The 19,690-nt window shown below is 43.2% G+C and overlaps 1 protein-coding gene across 1 annotated transcript in view; it reads right to left on the bottom strand.

Annotated features, from left to right (window-relative positions):
* Nucleotides 1–19,690, bottom strand: part of LOC138273417 (uncharacterized) — a 94,862-nt gene that overhangs the window by 65,350 nt on the left and 9,822 nt on the right. Inside the window, exon 2 of the mRNA XM_069218888.1 lies at nucleotides 7,922–8,066. Coding sequence (XP_069074989.1) covers nucleotides 7,922–8,066 — 145 coding nt within the window. The remainder of the gene's footprint in view (nucleotides 1–7,921; nucleotides 8,067–19,690) is intronic.

The raw sequence follows: 19,690 nt of genomic DNA on the forward strand, positions 1-19,690 counted from the left end.
TGAGCTCTGCTCCGTTGGGAGAGCTAATGGAGTTTTTGGCACTCCACGCTCCACTTGGAGTGCGGAGTTCGCCCAAAAACTTCACTAGGTTTAGACAGGATCTTTAGGCAGTATGCGGCACTTCCAGAACAGTCTATGGTCTGCTGTGGGGTGTACAGACAATCTCCTCTTTGCATTAAGGTCATGATGGGCCTCTCCTTCACTCTTGTTGCTGAGGAGCACTGGTGGTGCTGTACATGTGCCAAGGGAGGCAGATGGCAGACAGACCTTTCCTTCTCCAATTGGGAGAAGCACCCGTCTTCTTCTCCCTGGCATCAGCAGCAGCGTTGTGAGGAACCCCAGCAGGAAATCAGCCTCCTTGATCCTTGCTCAGTCTATTTTTTTCCCTACAGGGCTGTCTTTCGCCTGCTGCTAGGTTAATTTTCTTTAACCTGGTCTGCAGCAGTCCACTCACCCTCAGCACGTCTTCTGAAGCGTCCTAAGAAATATATATGTTTGATGAGATAGAAGGTGAGTGCCGCTGGGAAGCCTCTGTTCATCTTCTTCTTGTGCTTGGGTTCATGGGGGTAAAAATCTTTCAGAATGCAGAGACATCCAAAGTCAGCCAGAATCATTTGCAACTTCTTGCGGGCTTTGTTCTTGGCTATGAAGTTGATAGCTGAGCCCCTTTCATATTTTTTCTTCTCCTGGCCAAATTAGTCAGGGTGCAAAATAGGATTGCTGTGGGAAGAAAGGGTCTCCTTTTGCTGGCGGCAGCCTGCCTCGAGGGGGGTGCGCAGTGCTCCTTGTGCCTGTAACGGGTTTGACGGCTGTCTTCGAAAGCTTCAAATTAGGGGGGGGGGGGGGGGCTGTGCGCTGCTCACGCTGGCTTCCCCCCACTTCTCGTGCAGCCTTATTGTCTCCCACAAACGGCTTTTGTTTTTCTAGCAGCAGGGTCTCTGCAGGAGATCTCGTCTGGCTGCGGTGGTCTCAATTTGCTTTCCTTTGTGGACACACGACAGGCAGGACATTATGAGGCAAACAGTCTCTTCTACCTGTGGTACCAGCAGATGGGCACCAGGGGGCACATGCCTCTCTCCGTGCCATCCCATACTCCTCCGGATATGCTGACCTCACCTTCTCCTGCTACAGATACGAGTGGTACCGCTTTACTGTGCCTTGGTGGCAGACTGCTGCTAGTCGGCACGCAGAGTTATCCTCACCCGTCACTGGAAGCTGTAACCAGCGCTGCAGGAATTTGAGTCTAGTGGGGAGATCGGTGCAATTCTGTCCTGCTGCCCTTTGTGAGCTGGTTGAGGCCCGGAGACTTCTACTCGGCTTAGTCACACAGGCCTCTCTCTCCTGGTGGGACCCCATGTATGGGTGCATTGGGGCTTCTCTGGAGGGCGAAGACTGCACTCTGGGCCTTGCGCAGTGATGTCTCACCTCAGGGACTTCTAGATGTTTGCAGCCAGCGGCTGGCAAATTATGCCTTCCCCTCACCTAATCACAGGGTGTCATGTTGTCTGTGTCTGTTTCAGTGACATGCATGCCCAAAATGGGGTTGAGGTGCTCTGGTCCTTTTATGCCTCCGCCATGACAAGAGGCTGTGCTCCCAGCATTGCACGTGTGGGGTAAGATCTCCATGCGGCCAATGTTGTGTTGTGGGCCCTAGGCCCAAATGCTATAGAAATAACGACACAGACACTGCTTCTAATAGCACTGAATTGGCCCAGGGATCCTGCGCCCAGCCCCTTATATTAGCAAGAGTAACGTTATTTGTGATATCTGTGTTGGATGGGTGTGAGGTGGGTGTAAGACTAGCTCCCAGGAAGGGTCTGAAACAGTTACGTACCCAGCAGGACACTACAACAAGGTCCAAGTTACCATTTCTCTTGTCTTATCAAAACTGGACTATGCTAATAGTTTGTATCATGCATCAGCTTTGTAAACTATGAGAAGACCACAAAGAATTCAAAATGCCAGGGGTCATAAGCGCTATGTAAATACATTTACGATTAAAATGACAATTACAGTATATGGAGTATTTCTTCTTCAGAGGCATACCTGTGTGTATTAGATGTATGACTCCACCCAGATAGAGTTACAATTGCACGTAATGGAGAATGACTTGCTTATGCACTTAAATAAAGGACTGACTGAAGGTGTCGCCATGGCATGTGACTGTCAATGGTGCAACTTGAGATTTCTGTATTAGGCTGGTACTGCAGTACTTACTGAGGTACAATATGTGGTTGTAAATATTTTAAAATATATATTGCTACAGAAGCAGCGAGCGTTTCTGTATTACAGAAGCAGAACTACCATCTTTACAGAGAAGCTAACACTGCCTCTGTAGGTATGGTCGAGACCGATTTCCTAGTGAAAAGGCCTATTTTCTTTTCTTAATAACTTTGATGTCATTCGATGAATGCACACAAAGCTTTTTTTTTTAAAGTGCATTTGCTTTGGGTTCTTCATGACATGGTTCATGCAGGTCTATTAATTGAGTGCCAAGAAAAAGGGGATTCCCAAAGGTGTAATTTCGCATTTTAATTCTTGATACATAATAAAACTGCAGACTGGAATGGTACCACATTTGGCTAGAAAGTACAACTTGCTCAAGGAAGTGCCTTAGCTTGTAAAGTCATTCATAATTTTTGCAAATTTAGCTTTTAAGAAGGTACGTTAGTTGTAAGACAGAAGTTAGCTCTTAGAGATATCTAGACTGTTAGATTGCAGATCCTCCACAGATTTGTGAATCCACTAGACCGAAATGCCATTGTATGATTTCAAGTAAGTTTGAGCCACTTGCGGTACAAATTGACAGCGAATGCACAGGAAAATTAGTTGGTGGGCTCGCTCATCTCCTTTCAATGTATCCTTCTGCCAAAAATTGATGGGAGAATGCATTAAAATAAAACTCAATATGACGGATGTGAATTTTGCATAATTACATGTAATTTTGTGTAATTTTGCGTGTTTGCATAATTACTTTCGCACACCTTTTGGAACCATGGAGGATTTGTAAATTCCATCCTAAAAAATACAGTAAAGGCAATCCACTGCACTAGGGAGATCTTTCTCCTGTATTCCATTGCAGATTTCTGAATTTGGCAACAGGTTTATGAATCCACTATGTTCAGTTTAGCTGGCCATTACGGACCTGCTGCAGGTCTCTTTTTCCAACACAGTGTACAAAGGACTGTGTTGGAAAAATGAAAATGAAAAAGGGCATCAGGGCATCAAGGGATCAGGGGATAGGGTGTATCTACCTTGGCCCCAAAGGCCAGATAGGGTGGCCCTGAAGAGATCCACCCTGGCAAAAAAATGATTATAAGAGTAATTATTTTAAATGTGGGATTAGTGTATTTGAGTCCTCCCTGGGTCCTGCGGATAGTACTGGGCCTTGGGATTTCCAGATGCATCACATGATTCACAAATCCTATAAAAAGGGGAACAAAGTGTTTAGTGCCCTAGTTGTCCACACATGGCGGGCTTGGAGCCCCGAGGCTAACCCACCACAATGCACGGCTTTGCACAAGTGAAGTCAGCTACCCAGGGAGGGTAGGGCACTGGGCCGGGAGACTAGACCCTTCTGCTAACCTTGCACCGAAAGACAGAAGGCCATGCACAGTGGGGGTGGCTGCTACCCTGTGCTTAATGCATGACCTGGCCCCCCAGACCCTCCAACAAAAGAAATCAGTGATTCTTCCATAACAGGTTACTTAAACTATACTTACGAAACGTTTGATGTAATTTCTGTGGTTCAGTTATCAGACTGAATTCATAGTGATCATTCGATTTTGCAGCTCAGTTTATATCTTCCTCTTGAAATGTCCTCAATACGGTATTTGGGTCAGGGCAAGGTTGACACTCAAAAGTCTTGCATTGCAATCCTTTTAAAACAGTTTCTTTTAATGAAATGCTAACTTCTTGCACCGACTTTGTTTCTTTAGCTGATGACAATTTGTTCTTTGAGACCGAACCCTTCATACAAAATAAGATGTCGATAGGGGGACACAATTATAACACGCTGAAGGCTAAAAAAGGTAACAAAAAGTCTTGCAAGTCTTTAAAATGTTTGCTGATATAAACAGACTGATTCATAAGCAGTTTAAGTAGCATTCAATGAGTCACTCCAAGTTGATACAAAAACTGCATGCCAGACATCGAAAGGTAGTCGAAGCAACAAAGGCAGAGCTGAAGTGGAACTACATGAATTGTACTGACCTCAGAAAAAAACTCAAGACAGTTTTGTCAAATTATAGCTCGTGGGGCAAAATTCAATATTGCTGTTATGGCTATCCCTAATCAAGTAAGGAATAATTATATCTTTGAGATGTATGCACCAAATAGGCCAGACACCTCAGATGGGCACCCCATAAAGTTGAATGCATCTCAGGGTTCTGTATTTATCTCTCCCCTAACAGCTCATCATAAATAGGGGTGGCTACAACTCATGGAATTTGACTCAGTGGATTTCTGCAGACTTACATAAAAATTTCACAAGATCCACAGAGTTCTGCCAACGGGCGGAAATTGGCATGTCCCACTGCCCGTGCTGTGATTTAGTGGTAGTAGAATGTTATGCGCTGAAAATTCAGCGCAAACAGAACCACACAGTGCTCAGTTACTGGAGTTGATTTTGTTATGGCTCGAGTTGATTTTCTCCTCAAGCAGCATCCTTCTGAGACGAACGGTTGTGACTGACCGTGTTAGAAAAATCTTGCTGGATGATCTACTAGCATCTGGGAATCATTAAAAGGGGATGTCAAATCTTGCTTGCTCTCACAAACTTACCTTTCTGGAGTCGCGCACAAGAAAAAGCTGTCAAGAGGAAATTTTCAAAAATTCGGCACTACAAAAGTTATAAAATTCCACCAATTTTGTGGGTGGAACTGAATATTTTGCCCATCCCCAGCGGGAGATATCGGTATTGACCATTTCCCCAACCTCTTCCATATAATTACTGCATTACGTTCTTCTACATAGTGCAAGGCAGAGGATTCTCAACAATTATAAAACTCTGAATGAGTTCAAATAAGGGGTGTCTTTTAGCCCTTCTCTTGTTGCCATTGTACCTACATGCTGAAAAATGTGCACATCTGAAACAATTTCCACCAAATTTAAAGGTCTGTCCTTTCACATTTCACAACAAGACTTAAGAGAATAGAACCATTTTGCGCAAATCATTTCTTGAAAATCAATGTCTCGAAAGAGTAAGATCATATGCTTTTGGGACAAGAGAAAATGCATTAGTTATAACTGTGCACTGCATCAGGAAAAGGTGGATGTTGTCAAACTGATACTAGGTAGATTTTTTTCTTCTGTCCTAATTTAAAAGAAGCATTTCCACTAGCATGGGAATAAAGCATGGACTCAAGCAGGAACCTTAAATGTATTTAAGTCTCTTAGGAGAAGGCATTTTAAAGCACATTGTGGAAATGTATTAACACCAGAATCCAGGTCACATTAGCTTATGTCCTTGAATATAGACCATTCATTACCTGGCCCTTTCCGAAAGATATGAAGGCAAGCTTTTGCACAGGTTTTGCACATTGGGACCTTTCAAACCGACTGAAGGATTGTGTCTTGAATTTGTTTTTTTCAATCACTTTAGTTCTGGCAGTAGCAGCTGGCAGTCATTGGGGTTCTGGATAGATTCATGCTTCTGAAGGGTCATTGAAGCTGCCTTTGAAATTTTAAAATTAAAACTTTTATCCAATGGTAGTCATTATGTCTCCTTTATATAGAAGATTGCATTATACACTACAATCGTCGCTTCAATTCAAACAATATTGGTGTTTGTGACACCTGAGGCTGACTTTGGAAAGGGCAATTGCTCTAGTGAGTTTTCAAGTTGGACAGTGACCACTGCTCAAATTTGAAATTGGGTAGATCAGACTCATATAATGCACCCCAGCTGAGAGCGTTAACAGGGAAATGGCCAGATCATCCTTATGACTCATGTATTTGCCCTCCCTGTTCCTGTGGTAGTCAGGATTTACAGCATGTTGTTTGCATTTGTCCAGCAGTAAGGTCTTTTTGTAGAGTGCTTTTAAGTTTGTTGTTCTAAAGTATAATAACTCTTTGAATTGGGAAATTAATGTTATAGTGTCTCCCTTAAAAAGGGCAAGTTTATTATTGTATTTGGATAGTCAAACTCCGATTTAGTTGGTATGGTTTGTTGAATTTAGTTGTGATTTATATCAATAAAGAAAAGGTTTGGGCACTTTGCAAATTAGGTAGGTTTGTGGGAGTTTATTTGACAGACAAAAGATCATCCCTGTGCACATATTTTTATGTTTCTATTGTATGATGGTAAAGCCCACAATAAGCCTTACAACTCTTGGTGGCAGTCAGAATAACGTTCCATTGGATCAATTAATCCTAAGGCAAGTATAAAGAAAGTGTAGAGCCACAGTTTAAAACTCCTACGATGAAAAAGGTTGTCTTTGGGTCTCAATTTTTAGAACAGAGAATGGGCCTCACTACAACCTTAGTGGATGGTATAGTCTGTCAATAACGTGACGGATGTCCCACCCGCTATTTTACAAGTTCCATTAAATCCTATGAAACTTGTAAAACGGCAAGCGGGATATCCATCATGTTTGTGATGGATTATTCAATCCGCCAAAGTTGTAATCAGGCAATATATGTTTTTTGAGGAACTACCAGCAATGATGTAAGGACCACTATTCTATTAAGGTCTATTTCAGAGTGTGACTTCTTTTATCCTTTGAATGGTTTAGGCTGGTCACTTGTTGCTGACAAGTGAGTTCCATAGGGACCTGGGCAAATAGTCAACATAACAAAGTAACATAAGTTGCACGGGTTCTGTCTCTAAATCACTTTACAGCCATCACAGGCCTAGACAAAGGGACCTAAGATAATAAGGTAATGTTTGGGGGTGCTTATGTTCCTGTCTCCATAGGTTCAGGGCTGGCATTTCTGACTGGACTATTCCTATAAGAATAAGACCAAGTTTGATTAGCAAATAGCTGGTGTTTGTCTAGAGTGGCACAGTGGATGAAAAACAGTGATCTGGAATGCGGCCCGGAAACATCAAAGGCAAAAATAATTTCAAGCCCTATTCTTCCACTCTCTGCTGCTATGACAAGAGTACCACTCTAGCCATTTACTCATAAAACTAAAATGTGTCCCACCCATGACTACCCTATTCCAACTAAGCCCATGGTGAAATATGCTATCTGTCTAGCATTGAGCTGTGGCACCTCATGAGGATGATGAAGCGGCAGCTATGATACAATACAAAAAATTTTTGTACAACCTGTTGAGCAATTGCTGACCGCAAACTGCAGTAAGGAACACAGCTGTAAATTCTTTTCACAGACTGAAGAGAGGGCAAACCATGAATGGATCAATGCACCATATACATAAATATACACCAAAATTGTTCTCTCTGAAACACCAAATCCAAACGCACATACACAGACACATGAATTGCATTTAACAGTCCACTGCACTAGTGTGTCGTGGACCGGATGGGGCCTGCCTGCCAGCTCTATTTGTTCTTCCCCCTACTTGGATCCTACCACCAGAGCTGTTGAATGTAGCCCTTTACCAGATGGCAACTTACAAAAAAAGACAAGCATTTCACCTTACCACACACACTAATATATCCAGGTACCCTTCACTGCAAAGCAAGAGTTCTTTGAGTCAATATGTAAGCATACATATTTGCTTAAAATGTTTAAGTATGGCTTTCTATGTATGTGTGATTCTAAGTGATATAAGCACATGTGCACTCATATAGGGGTTATATACCCACCTAAATCATTCTCTACAATCACTTCTAGAGATGCCACAATTTACTCAGAATTATGGTTTGAAAAAAAGACATATCAGATTCCCTCATGAATCATATGGTCATGTGCAGCTGCAGTGTTTACCACCTGTCCTTCTCACTCTTTCTTACCTTCTGCAGAGTGTAGTGAGAGCATAAATAAGCCAGAGTCCATTCCAAATGTAGATCACTGACCAAATTGAAAAAGTCCAGCCTGCAGGAGTAATCTCTAGATAATATCTGCTTGACACATTAGCTGCACTTGATAGATACAACCCTGCAAATGTAAATTGAAAGGGGTCACCATTTCATAGAGAGCGCCTTAATGTAGCCGTGATATATTGCAACATTGCCTTGCTATTTCCTATGACAGCCCCCACATTACTTTCCTTGCTGAAAAATATCATAAATCCAAGGAGGTAGAATAATTCAATTCTTTAGCTGTGTGTATGAAATTAGACATTCATATATCAAAGGCAACAACATTATATATCTGTTTGGATCACATAAAAAATAATGTAACATTAAAGAAAATAATGTCCTTAACAATGACCCCATCATTTATGTGATCTTTCAAAGGGCAATCTTGTTGGATGAAAATAGCGGTCACCACTGTGTAGTTATAGTTAGGTCAGAATTTACATAAGATGAACATTTTTCTTTTGCTAATTACTTTGGTGTAGCTTGATGAATGTTTGAATTGTTTTTTTAAAAGTTCAATACCCTTAGCTCCTTTCTGTAGGGATTCAGGGTGATTTGCCAAGGGGGTGGGCACAACAAAAAGGGGGTGGGGGACAAAACACTATTTTCTCATCCATAGGGATTTTGGAACAGTGCTACAAAGAAAACTGACTAAAGGAACTACACCAAATATGGCAGAAAGGTAGATATTTACCCAGAAAGCGCTGTTATTGTCATTTAGTGTAATTCCTTCCAATAGTTTTTGAGAATTTAAAGCTATCTGAGGAGGTTTTTCAAAGCAAATGTCCTGACTGCCTGAAAAGATATGTTGTGACATCCGTTACAGAACTCGGAAACTTGGACCCCTGAAACGTTTTTTAAAAAGGATACCTCGGCAGGGTACAGATAAAGTGACCACCCCCCAACTAGTCCTTGTGGGGGGCTAGAAGAACCGTCCAGGGCCAAATTTAGAAATACATTCCATTTTGTTGTCCATTGGGAGTCCCACAGGACCACCAGAAAACAAAAAGAAGGGAGTACTTGTTTTTCTTTGTAGTTTCTCCCCCGGTAGTACAAAGACCCGGGATTAGATGCATTTTTTTTGCATTTTTTAATTTTTAAAGCGGGAGGGTGTTATACGTGGCTCCCCTTCCTGAACCAAATTTTGTCTGTGAGGAATCCTGGGCCCACTGGAAATTTCATGTCCCTTGAGACCTCAAACATCCACCCCCCACCCGGGGCAGTACAATATATATTTTTTTCCATGCCTGTGTATGTCACGGGCAAGTAGACTGCAGCACTCTTGCGCATGGTGAGTGGAAAAAAGTTAATTCTCCCTTCACTCTGCCCAGAGGTCATGGTGGACAGATCAGTCTCATAGCAAACCCTGGAAAGCTAGTACCCACAGCCTTTGCCTTGCACTGAGGTCTTTGCGGACTGGCCAGTTCTCACCAAACCCTACTATGTACAGACTTCATCTGTACAGAGGTTTTTGTAAAGGGGTCAGTCCTTAATTAAACCCTACTACACCCAGTCCAAGCTCTGTGTGCACAGTGTGTGTACAACCCACTCCCTCCAGACACTTAAGCCCCATTAGCTTGGAAGCTCCTACTACACACATTCAGCGCTTTCTGAGCAGCTTTTCATAGAGAGCCTACTCATACTCAACGTCATATATAGCCAATACCCTAGTACGTACAGTTAGATATGGTAGAAATAACTTGCTTCAGCTTGAATAAAAACCCATAGAAATGTATTGACAAAAAACAAAGTTTAAAGTGATGTTATAGTTATATGTGGTATTAACTTCCTAATTTAGGTGACAATGTCAGTTATTTTAAACCAACAGAACACTGGAATTCACCATTGTTTAATGTGCTAACTATAAATTGCGCTCCCACCATGCAGTGCTTTGGACCTCACATATTCCCTCACACATCACATGTTCAATGATATAATGATATATATAGATACATATGGTATTAATGATGTAATTACCCCCCGCTGAGCCCTTTTTTGGTTATTTAGGGTAGTTTGCACTTAGGCCCGAATAACTTTTGGTCCACAGAAGCTATCCACAGGAAATTTGTGTCCTTTTTTCAAACACTCTGGGGATTGTAAAGGTACCTCAGGTAAAGCTTCTGGGTTCCCCTGGAGGAGACCAAGAAATTAGCGAAAATAAAGCTAACATTTGGGCTTTTTTTGGGAAAAATTGAAAAAAGTGCTGCAAAAGTAAAAATCTGTTTTTTCCCTGCAAATGGCATCAACAAAGGGTTTATGGTGTTAAAAATCACCATCTTCCCAGCTTTCAGGAATAGGCAGACTTGAATCAGAAAACCACATTTTTCAACACAGTTTTGGCATTTCACTGGGACACACCCCATTTTTACTATTTTTTGTGCTTTTCAGGGTCTTTCCAGTTAGTCAAAGAAATGGGTGTGAAACCAATGGTGGATCCCATACAGCTAAACATTTCTGAAAAGTAGAAAAAATTCTGGATTCAGCAAGGGGTCATTTGTGTAGATCCTTCAAGATTTTCCTACAGAACGTGAACGTACCAGTTGAAATAAATAAATATTGAAATTGTGTTGAAAAAACAGCCCTTTCTGACTGTTTTCTTCCGTAACATTTTCCAACTATGATAGATTTTTTAAAGCAATATACTGTTATGTTTGCTGGACCCTCCTGGCTGTGGGGATATATATGTATTGTAGGTTCATCAAGAACCCAAGCTACTCAGTGCCAATAAATGAGCTGCACCTTGAAATGGGTTTTCATTGTATACCGAGTATACAGCAATTCATTTGGTACAATTGGAGAGTAAAAAATAGGTATTAAGGAAACCTATGTATTTTCGAAATGGGCACAAGATAAGGAGTTTAGAAACAGTGGTTATTTGCACATCTCTGAATCCGGGGGTCCCCATAGTAGCATGTGAATTACAAGCCATTTCTCAAAATGACTTCTTTCTTACACACAGTCTTACATTTGGAAGGCAGAATATAGAGAAAGACAATTGACAATAATACTCGTTCTTCTATTATGTGTTCCCCCAAGTCTCCCAATAAAAATGGTACCTCACTTGTGTGGATAGGCCTAGTGCCCATGACAGGAAATGCTCCAAAAAGCAACATGGACACATCACATTTTTCCATTGAAAAATGAAGTTTTTTTTGCTAAATGCCTATCTGCGGATTTTGGGCTGTAGCTCAGCTGGCACCTAGGGAAACCTACCAAATCTCTACATTTATGGAAAGTAGACACCTAGGGGAATCCAGGGTGGGGTGACTTGTGAAGCTCTCGCTGGGTTCTGTCACCCAGAAACATTTTTAAACCTCAAAATCGGGCAACAAAAACACTCTTTCCTCATATTTTGGTGCTGCAAAGTTCTGGAATCTGAGGGGAGCCACAAACTTCCTTCCACCCAACATTCCCCTAAGTCTCTTGAAAAAAATTATACCTATGTTGTGTGGAAAGGCCTAGTGCCTGCAACAGGAAATGCCCTAAAACACAACATAGACACATCACATTTTTCTAATGAAAACGGACGCATTTTTTGCAAAGTGCCTATCTGTGGATTTGGACCTCTAGTTTAGCCGGCACTTAGGAAAAGCTAACACACCTATACATTATGGAAAGTAGACACCTAGGGGAATCCAGAATGGGGTAACTTCCGGGGCTCTCACCACGTTCTGTCACCCAGAATCCTTTGCAAAGCTCAAATTTGGCTAAACAAGCACTTTTACTGCACATTTTGGCGATGAAAAGTTCTGGAATTTGAGGGAAGCCACAAAGTTCTTTCCACCCAGCATTCTCCCAAGTCTCCCTATAAAAAAAACAGTACCTCACTTGTGTGGGTAGGCCTAGTGCCCATGACAGGAATGGATCACACAACGGTCAATGCCAGTCCTTACATGAGGGCAACTGTTGACGCTGGGGTGATCCATTCCTAATGCACGCACAAGGTACAGGCACTCAAATGGGGTAGCGTTTTTATCAGGACAGGTGAGGAAACACTGGTGGTAGGAATTCTGTGGATCTCAGCATACTCCTGTAGTTTGTGTGACAGAAATGCAGGAAAAAATAGCAACAGTTCACCTCTGCAGGGTATTCTGGGTAAGAAAACTTTGGGGAATCCACACAAGCCACACCTCTGTGAACTCCCCCAGGTGTCTAGTTTCCAGAAATTTCTAGGTTTGGTAGTTTTCCCTATGAGTCCAGGACCAAAAACGCAGAAGCCTGCCTTACAAAACCAGGTTGTTTTGTGAGATAATTATGTCTTCACAATACGATTTGGGTGGTGGAATTTGGGGATTAACTAAATTGGGGAGCTCCCAAGAGAACACTCTCTCTGTGCTTGCCGCCGCATGACCTGCCCTCTGGGTTGGGCTAACACGCTATTGTCCCGCTGCATAGACTGTGCTTGCAAAGGGACAGCACGACTGTCCTCATCACCTCCCTCAGAATCACTGGAAGAGGAGTTGTCAGATGGGACTCCTTTGACTGAAAAATCACTCCCAGAATCTGCTACATTGTCCTATCCCTCAGATGCTGTCTCAGTATCTCATGTCTCAGTCTCTGATCCTACGTCAGAGCTGTCCTCCATAACCCAAGTTAGGACTTGAGCAGCAGTCATCCAACAAGACGCCATCTCTGCTACTGGCTAAACTGTCCCTCTAAAACACTAGTCTATGTAGACGGTCACAAAATTGCTGGTGGGTGTGTGTGTGTGATATGTGCAACAGTAAAGGTCAGTCACCTTACCTTCGCTTCTTCCCTCAATCAGCACGTTCTCTCAAGACACTCAAAAAAACAAAAAAGACACACTATTACTTCACCTTGTCACATACCTATCGTCACAATCTTTAGTGCCTGTGGCTTCTAGTCCGACAATCATTATTGGTGCTCCCACTCCCATGACCTCCTCCTGGGATTCCCTTACTACCACCCAGCAAAAGTGTCCTTCATCTCTCCATAGCCCCCCTCGCACATACATTTCATTTGTATTATAGTGCAGGTAATGGCTGGCTTTACTAATCCACTCAGCTATTCACAAAAAATACAGATTTGATCTTTGCATCAGGCATATACACCTTCTGCACTACTTTATGGCATCAAAACTGCCACTAGACAAAAGTCTGTTCCTTCTCTAGCAGAAACATAATCACAAGAGTTAGCTAGACTTTTTTATTCCTGCCTAAAAGCTACGGTTGAAACTCGTCGGTTGGAGTATGTGCATTGCTTTGAAGACGCACGCTACAAGACAACTGGTGGCAAAAATATATATATATATGTAAAGAGACACTTACCAGCCTTACCGCTGCTTCCTGCTCCGGTGGAGAAAACAAATTGTGATGTCAGAGCTCATCGTGGTGCGCTGACGTCACAGAGGAGTGGGTGGGGGTGGGGAGACACAGAAGATCTTCTGTGTCTCCTGAGAGACTTTAAATAAAATTAAAAAAAACTCCCTGGCGTCAGCCAATGGTCGTGACCCACACCAGGGAGTGTGTGGGTGTGTCAATCAGTGGCCGACACATGCACCGAAGAGGTTACATGTCATGCGTGATGTAATACATGAGGTCATAAGCAGTGCACCGTTGAGGTGCAAGTTATAGTTAGTTCAGTAAACTATAACTGATAACTTTCAGCGTGTTTTGTTTTAATAAGACAACATTTATGTTTCTAAAAGACCTAATTATAATGTCACTGTAACCTTTATATATACACATATTTATGAATTGCTTTCCAATCTTGATGAACAAATAAAGCATTATTAGACCTGGCATCCTTTGTGTGGTCTCCCCTAATGTTTTTTGCCTCTGCTTCCCAGGTTGTTGCTGTGTGCTTTTGTCTGTTTTTGCTGTTTTTGTTACTCTGGGCATTGTACCACTGCTGACTAGTGCTAAAGTGCAAGTGCTAACTATGTGAAATTGTATGTGTAATTGGCTTTTCCATGATTGGCATATTTGATTTACTAGTAAGTCACTAATAAAGTGCACTAGAGGTGCAGAGGGCCTGTAAATCAAATGCTACTAGTGGGCCTGCAGCACTGGTTGTGCCACCCACATGTGTAGCCCTGTAAACATGGCTCAGACCTGCCATTGTAGTGTTGTGTGTGCAGTTTTAAACTGCCAATTCGACTTGGCAAGTGTACCCACTTGCCAAGGCCAAACCTTCCCTTTTTATACATGTAAGACACCCCTAACGTAGGCTCTAGGTAGCTCCAAGGGCAGAGTGCAGTGTATGTTAAAGGTAGGACATGTAGTGATGTGTTTTTATATGTCCTAACAGTGAAATACTGTCAAATTTGGTTTTCACTGTTGCAATGCCCATCTCTCTCATAGGTTAACATGGGGGCTGTCTTTGAATATCCCTAAAGTGCAGTTCCCTTTGACAGCAGATAGAGATATGGAGTTTGAGGTCTCTGAACTCACAATTTAAAAATACATCTTTTAGTGAAGTTGGTTTTTAGATTGTTAGTTTGAAAATGCCACTTTTAGAAAGTAGGCATTTTCTTGCTTAAACCATTCTGTGACTCTGCCTGTTTGTGGATTCCCTGTCTGGGTCAGACTGACAGTTGGGCTGTTTGTGAAAGGGAGCTGGGGAGTAGCCTGCATATCCTGATGAGCCATATGGGCTAGAGTGGAGGGAGGAGTGGTCACTTACACCTGAATGGGTTTTGCCTGCCCTCACACAATGAAGTCTCCACCCCCCGTTATGTGTCTGGGGCCAGGCCTGGGCAAGGCAGGATCCTGTAAACAACAGAGACTTTTCTTTGACGTTAGGTAACTTCAAAGGCAGAATGGGGTATAAATATTGGACTCCAAATTGCAGACTGTAGATTTTTTCGAGATTTGCTTCTGGAACCAAGAGGAACCTCTGCCTAGGAGAAGAGGTGAGGAGAAGTGCTGCCCCTGCCTGTGCTTTGTTGGGCTATCCTGCAGTTGCTGCTTCTGCCTGTGAAAGGGGACAAAGACTGGACTTTGTGGTATATTCCTGCTTGAGAAAAATCTCTAAGGGCTTAGTCTGAGCTTGCCCTCAGTTCTGAAGTCTCAGGGCCATCAAAGACTTCCCCTGCCAGCACCTGGACTCTCTGCTGAGACACCTGCCCTGCCCAGTGGTGCCTAATCCAGTCCATGGGCCCATGAAAAGAGAAGCTGGTGGAAAATCAAGAAGATCCAAGGAAACAGACTTCGAATGACTCTGGATGCTGAATCCCATGACGCTGCCTGCAACCGAAGCCATGGTCCTCGCTGATGTGTGATGATCCCGCAGGCCAGACGCCGCTGCAGCCTGGCCGAAGTTCACGACTCTGTGGAAGTCACTGCACCACATCGTGACTGGCGGATACCGACTCTGCCGGAAGGGTGCAGATCCAACGCTTCACACCGACGCCGCCTCACCTCCACCACTCCACAGCAAGGACCCAATGCCTTTTCGTGATGCCTCCACTCCTTCTCTCCGCAGTATCGGACCAGACGCCTGCTCAGACCCAGCGGCGCCGCAGTCCCCGACTCCGTGCACTGGCTTGTTTCCTCATTTTCACAGGGTACTGTACGTGGGGTCCATGTGACTCCATGACCGGCGCCATTTGCGTAGGATTGTTGAGAATGACTCCCTCACGATGCTGTAATATCACCAATTCGAAGCTTTTGTATTTCTAAGCTCAAAATTTAAGTTTAATCTTTAAAAAATCATAAGTTTGCTTATGTATGTTGGAGTTTTGTAGTTTTGTTCAGACAAATATAGGCTATTTTTCTAACCTGGTATTGAGTCATTTATTTGTATTTTCACTGTATTACTGTTTGTGTTGGTACAAATACTGTACACATTGTCTCTGGGTTAAGCCTTTCTGCACGTGCCAAGCTACCAAGGGGGTGAGTGAGCGTTAACTGGGTGTGTTTCTCCTTTGCCCTGACTAGAGTTAGGGTCCTTGCTTGGACAGGGGGTACCCTGACTGCCAACCAAAGACCCCATTTCTAACAAGCATGTAACAGTGGGGGGCAAGCTACTCCGGAACCCAAGGCAGCAGATAATCCAGTGGCTATTGGTTATTGTAGGTTATTGGGTTTAAGGAAGCCATTCCATGCATGTACTACAGTTTCTTTATGGTAGATTAATAGGAGGTATGTGCAATCATTAGCAAGTTCATGCAAATCATTGCTGGGATAAAGAGATAGGCCAAAGGAGATTAGTTTGGTTACAGGGATATATTTTCAAAGAGGAGAGGCTGTAATCTGCAAGGTGAGGTGAGGGAAAATGCTAAACAACAATAATGGAGAGTAGGACAGACAGGTAAGCAAGTTAGAGTAGGCTACACTTAGAGAATGTGGGGAATGCAGCGGATGAAGAGAGTGGAGAGTGTTGTTGTTTGACAGAAGGAAAGGAGAGGTAAACAATCAATAGCTTTATGTCAAGGTCAATTCTTCATGCAGGGTTTCCGGAATATAGTGTGAAGTTTGAAAAGGCATGCAGTCTGAGCATCTAAAACTGAGGCAAGAAACATTATATTCATATTTTATTGTATTATATGTATAGCACTTACCAACGCAATGTGAGGCACCAAAGTACCCACCCAAACTGACAGCACTCTACACCAAGACATAAATTCAGACAAGTGCCTCCCCTGCACCAAAAGCTTAAATGCAAACTTGAACAAAGAACTTATTTAGAAAAGTAAAGGAAATTGTGAAAAAACAATGTCTAAATGAATACATAAGATGGGAGTGGTCGGCTATTGTCTCCTTGCTGTCTTTTAGAAATGCCACACAAAGTAGGTAGATGTCATTAGGCCTTTTAACAACATTCCATCTCTATTTGTTTATTTTCTTTATGAAACCATGTTATTTACCTGTTCGGAGGCCTGATATGTGCTGAACAGACTCCATACTCCTTTTTTAAGTCAAGTCTGGTCATGAGTGTACATGGGTTATGAAGTGAAAAAAGCATGTAGTATTTTTGTCGTAGCTAGATTTTTTGCCAATCACAATTCTTTTCAACTTGAAACAACACAAATAACCCCCCTGAAATACTAGATAGTAGTGCTTTTAAATTCTAACTTTTGAAAGGCAACAGATAGAAGCTTTAATTTTGCAAGCAATCCAGGCTTTGGAATAAAACATTCAAATGTGAGAAGACATTTCATTATAATTAATTGAAATATATACTGTGGGAGGTAAAGGTGTTATACTTTATTCAGTCACTGCTTGAGTGGTGAATGACAAATAGTGTTTCAAAGATACAGAGTTACAAGAATATCTTATCAAAAATATAATCATGTCTAAAATATTGGGGAACAGAATATGTAATATAGAAGGTAAGACTATTTTGAATGTATATATTATAGTTTTTTAAAATATTGTGCTATATAATATTGCGTAGATTAATATATTAGTAAATATATGTTTTTAACTCCCAGGGTGCCGCGGGCGAGCTGGTCTCATCCAGGCACACAGTTCCCGTGTGCCCTGGATGAGACCAGCTCGTCCTGCATCCGGCCCACACCTGAGCCGAGGATGGAAGGGGAATCGCTTCCCCTTACACCCCCGAACCCCCCTCGGCAATCTGATGACATCAGCACGCTCCCACTAGGCACCAGGGATTATTTTTTAATGTTATTTAGGGGAGCGACCCCTTGGGCAAGAGTTGCTTCCCTCGGGGCAATTATAAATCCTGTTTCGGTCCCCTGGGGGTAGATCAGGCGTTTTGTCGGCCGATCTGCCCCCGGGGGGGGTCGAAACCCACTAGACCACCAGGGATTTTATTTTCCTTACATTTTTGGGCAGCAACCCCTTGGGGAGGGTCGCTGCCCCGGGGGCAATAATTTTTTATATGCTTCACCCCCCCTGGGGCTAGATCGGCCATGTTTTTGGCCGATCTCACCACCGGGGGGGTCAAAACCCACTAGGCCCCAGGGATTATGTGGTGTATGTGTTTTGTGTGTTTGAGGGCACCCCTTGGGCAAGGGTCACCCCCTCAAATGGGGGAAAGTTAGTATTGGCCATTTCTGCCCCCCATGGGGGCAGATGGGCCTATTTTTTTTAGGCCCATCTGCCCCCGGGGCAGAAACCACCAAAACGCCAGGGATTTTTCCCCCTTTTTTAGCTTTGTGCTGGGGGTGCCCCCTTTTGCCCCCTTTGGCAAGGGTTGCCCCCTAAAGGGGGCACAGAGCTGTTAGCCATTTCTGCCCACCATGGAGGCAGATTGGCCTATTTTCTTTAGGCCCATCTGCCCCCAAAGAGGGCAGAAGGCACCGCAATGTCAGAGATTTTTTTTTTTGTTCCCTTTGTTTTTTTGTGTGCTAGGGGCGCCCCCTTTGACAAGGGTTGCCCCTAGAAGGGGGCACAGAGCTGTTGGCCATTTCTGCCCCCCTTGGGGGCAGATTGGCCTATTTTTTTCAGGCCCAACTGCCCCCAAGAGGGGCAGCATCCACCTATGCAGTAGGATTTTGTGTGTGTGTTTTGTTTAAGGGGGTGGCCCCTTTGGCAAGCGTCGCTCCCCAAAGGGGGGCACATTACTGATGGCCATTTCTGCCCCTTTGGGGCAGATCGGCCTATTTTATTTAGGCCCATCTGCCCCCAAGGGGGGCAGAGGCCACTTAGGCACCAGGGACAATTTCTAAGTTCTTGGTTGCAGGTGTTTGTCAACTGGCGAAGTATTTGTATTTGTGATTATAACAGTTTATTTCTTCTTTTTGTTCTAGTTCGAAGCTTTTGCTTCCTTTGCTGTGGATCCTTATGGTTTTGGCAGTAGTTGTCCTGCGGTTTGCATAGTTGCATGTGTTAGGTAAGTAAAAGCAATTTACTCCAAAGGAGTATTGTTGACATGCATGAATTACATGTTTGTAGGTGGTGTACTAAATGCAGGATTTTGTGTGAAATTGTCCTTAGATTTGAGCACAATGATATTTGTGTTGTCATATGTCTAATTTGCTTTTTTCTTTTTAGTGGGATATCATTGGTGATTGCAGTGTCTGTGCAGAGTAGTTGCTGGTGAGTAGCTTTTTCAGGCAAGTGAGTGGTATAGTTTTTCAGTACATAACTCTTTGTGATAAAGCTACACTTTATTACTTATTTTAGTGCTGGGTGTTATTGGCAATCGATTTGTTGTTAAAAAGGATCATGGCTAGCCGCAGCATAACCGCTCATCAGGTTGTTGGCATTCTTTTTGAGTCGTCTTCAGACCATGATTAAGAGACTGGCTCTGCATCTGAGGCAGAGGAGGAAGTGAGAGATTCTGGCAGGGAGTTTTATGTCCGCGGGGATTCTTCTGATGAGGAAGCCACTCTCAGTGCAGATGAAGGGCCTGTTTTAGAGGAGGACATTGATGTGCCAAGAGTGCAGCAGCCTGGGGCTGAAGGCTTTCCCATTAGAAGACCTGACACCTGGATTGCCCCAAACATGGAGCAGCCACAGTTTCCTGCATTTACTGGCCTCCCAGGGTGTAGAGTCAATACGGAAAACTTTTTGCCTGTCAATTTCTTTCACTTGTTTCTAGACTAGGTATTTTTGGAAGAGATTGTGGAGCAGACTAATTTGTATGCGGAGCAATATTTGAGGGACAACGCTGCCAGACTTAGGCCTCAGTCTAGAGCTACTCAGTGGGTTCCCACCAATCTGGAAGAGATGAAAAGTTTTAGGTTTGACTTTTTTGATGGGGTTGATAGGGAAGCCGTAACAGGCTTCTTATTGGTCTACTAGTCCCTTGATGGCAACGGCTATT

This window comes from Pleurodeles waltl, chromosome 2_2 (assembly GCF_031143425.1).
Source record: "Pleurodeles waltl isolate 20211129_DDA chromosome 2_2, aPleWal1.hap1.20221129, whole genome shotgun sequence".
Classification (NCBI taxonomy): Eukaryota; Metazoa; Chordata; class Amphibia; order Caudata; family Salamandridae; genus Pleurodeles; species Pleurodeles waltl.